Source organism: Phytophthora parasitica (genome assembly GCF_000247585.1).
Source record: "Phytophthora parasitica INRA-310 unplaced genomic scaffold supercont2.55, whole genome shotgun sequence".
NCBI lineage: Eukaryota > Oomycota > Peronosporomycetes > Peronosporales > Peronosporaceae > Phytophthora > Phytophthora nicotianae.
This window is the reverse complement of record NW_008649041.1, coordinates 25,910-28,660: the sequence shown is the minus strand read 5'-3', so window position 1 is coordinate 28,660 and position 2,751 is coordinate 25,910. Positions and strand designations below refer to the sequence as shown.

At 51.0% G+C, this 2,751-nt stretch overlaps 2 protein-coding genes across 2 annotated transcripts in view; one reads left to right on the top strand and one right to left on the bottom strand.

Moving 5' to 3' along the window:
• Positions 1 to 157: 157 nt before the first annotated feature.
• Positions 158 to 1,464, bottom strand: PPTG_15451 (hypothetical protein; the record flags this gene model as incomplete). The annotated part of the gene is made up of 2 exons (XM_008913660.1): positions 158 to 191; positions 284 to 1,464. 2 exons carry the CDS (start codon positions 1,462 to 1,464, stop codon positions 158 to 160), a joined length of 1,215 nt encoding a protein of 404 aa, XP_008911908.1.
• A 225-nt stretch (positions 1,465 to 1,689) lies between these two features.
• PPTG_23870 (hypothetical protein) overlaps positions 1,690 to 2,751 on the top strand; it is a gene marked incomplete at its 5' end in the record, with an annotated part of 3,969 nt that continues 2,907 nt past the window's right edge. The window contains one exon of the mRNA XM_008913659.1: positions 1,690 to 2,643. Coding sequence (XP_008911907.1) covers positions 1,690 to 2,643 — 954 coding nt within the window. The remainder of the gene's footprint in view (positions 2,644 to 2,751) is intronic.

Below are 2,751 nucleotides of genomic sequence, written 5' to 3'. Positions count from 1 at the left end.
CAGCAGTGTCTCGAAAGTCAACCTGGGCATTGTCAAGACCTTTACACCTGGTTCTTGTGCTATGAGCGTTCGTGGCCAACGCTCAGTATTCCGGACCATCGCTAACTCTCCGAGGCATACAGGGGCTGTATAAATCACGCTAGGGCCTAAAGGAGGGCTAACTGGAGCTGGGTTGGCCTCTGAATCTGTAGCTGAAACAAGAGATCCATCCATAACAACGACAAGTGAATCGATCTCTGTGTTTCGCACACATAACGTATCCCCAGCAGCTAATACTTGCCACCTTGCAGCTCTTGCAACCTCTAGAAGTTGATCGATGGTTAGACCTTGCAGCAGTGGCGTTGTTAAAAGCGTTGATACCAATGTGCGCAAATGTCGAGCTGTCTCCTCTCTCGATAATGGTGGTTCATCCCAAAGAGGATAATTCTCACGACTCCGGTGGTACAGAAATGCTGTCACTCGCTCTTGGATCTGAGCTAGCGTTTCATCCGACAAGCTGCTGGGACTCACTGGCACCGGTTGAAGCGATACAATACTACCAGATTTACTACCCTGCCAACTTTTAGCAAGAAGACGCTCCAGTGCCTGCAGCTTGAAGGCATGAACGGATTTGACCTTGTCCGACGACTCGGAATCGGTATTTTGACCACTACGGCCTGCACCAGCAGGAGCGCTAGCTGCTCGAGCGAATACTGCAGAGTCTTGTTCGCCAGGTCCACTGCCTGATGCACGAGCACTTTTTGTCTGTCGTCGAAGGAACGATCGCTTATATTTTGTGCTTCCAGTGACGGAAAACCTCGAATTGGTAGCCTTGCGACTCTTGTTAGAGGATACGCGGATCCCGCTGTCTGCCTGCTGAATACATTCCATCACAGCACTGATTGTAACGTGCCGTCGCAGCTCCAGTTTATACAAAGACGCCAAGCGTACTGCTTGTGCATCTTGCGGGAGAACACCGTTGGCTTCACTACGTCGTACAAATCCTCGAACCATGTAGAAAGTCTCTTCACCGAGAGCCACAGCAGCTCGACGGATACGACGATATGCTTTGCGAGCGTCCACGAAGCTTGTTACGCTGGTGTTCGAAACACAATCGGCATTAGGTTCCGATGCTGCTGTGAGCAACAATTGCCTGAATTGCAGCGGTTGTGTGCGCATTCGCTGCATCAGTCGAGCCACGTGCTGCTCCAGTTGCTGATGCCAGGGCGCTTTGGGATCCACAACTTCATCGGGTATCTTTTCCTTGCCACCTCGTTCCTGCAGAATCCTCGCAACTTTCTCTCGAATATTGGCAGGCAACTCAGCAGGCAACAGTGCGTGGTCACACTTGCGTTGATCGCGAACTTCTGTAGTTAACCAGGAACTGGCTCCACTCAGCGCACGCTGCAGCGCCAAAGCCGCCTTCCTGCCCTCATATTCCACCCTGTCAGACTCTGAGGGATCAAATGCCGCTACCGTCTCCATCGTGAACACAATACATCGGAGGCTCTAACGAGCAGGTGGATAACATTAGAAATGAAGCCATAATTAACTTGAACGAGCACCGAAATGATCACAACACAGAGTGATGGTCAATAAGTTGCCTTTATGTGACGAACACCAATTCCACAAAAGTATTTGAACGGTACGTCACTCCCACGTCAGAGACAGTCCGAATGCCCATTGCCCACTTAGCATTTCGGCTTCACGATGGCATCCCCGCCTTACGTGCCCGCTGTGAAGCGATACGCACCAACACAAACACCGCCAAATTCTCCGCGGAAAGCACCGCGTGTGAGCGTATTTGCGCTTTTCGCGGTCATTGGGCTGTATGCTCTGGGCTTCCTGGTGTGGGGCGTGAGCCTGAGTGGCTGGTTCGTGTCCTCGTCTACGGACTCTGGCAATAGCGACGACGTGCACTTGAGTCCACAATTGATGCGACAGTTGAGACGGCGACAGGGAGCAGTAAATGGCAACACACACGATGGTATTGGAGTGGATAGGAGGTGGATGGAACAGCTACTGGACGCTGATAGACCGCCGGACTTGCGCTGTGTTGGCTGGAAACAAACTGACAGTTGCGACCTGCAGGCGACGGAAGTACCGACAAAGAATCGAGGTTGTGACCAGTTCGTCCAGGGCGGAATTGGTGGTTATTGCTTGATGGAAGACGAGGATACAGGGCAGCAGATTCAGGTGATGCACACAGCTTGTGATACATTGCACCCCAGTGTGACGCTGAGCTGTCGCCATGCTGGCGATTTTGTGGATTTCCAATGGGAAGTGGTGAAGGTATCGGCAACACTTGAACGTGAGAAAAAGACTGCTGCTAATGAGGATAGTTTGCTCCCTATGAATCCGAGTGAGGGCATATTGATGGTAATTTATCCCAAGCTACTGGTGAGCGCGTACGCGTCAATTCGAGCACTGCGAGCGGTTAATTGCACACTTCCAGTAGAACTATGGTATATCGAGTCGGAAATGGACATAGGCAATGGGAATTCATTGCTAGACGATATCCCCAAGAACTTACAGGAAGAATATGGTCCGTTGACGTTGCATCCCATTACGGATGCGAGAGTAGCAGGATTCAACTCGAAGGTGTATGCAATCATCCACACAGAATTCGGACATGTCTTGTTCCTGGATGCGGATAATGTCCCTGTCCGAGATCCAAGCTATCTGTTCAAGACGCCCGAATTCTTGCAAACTGGAGCTATTTTTTGGCCGGATTTTTGGCATCCAGCGAACACAATCTTCAACATCAACGAG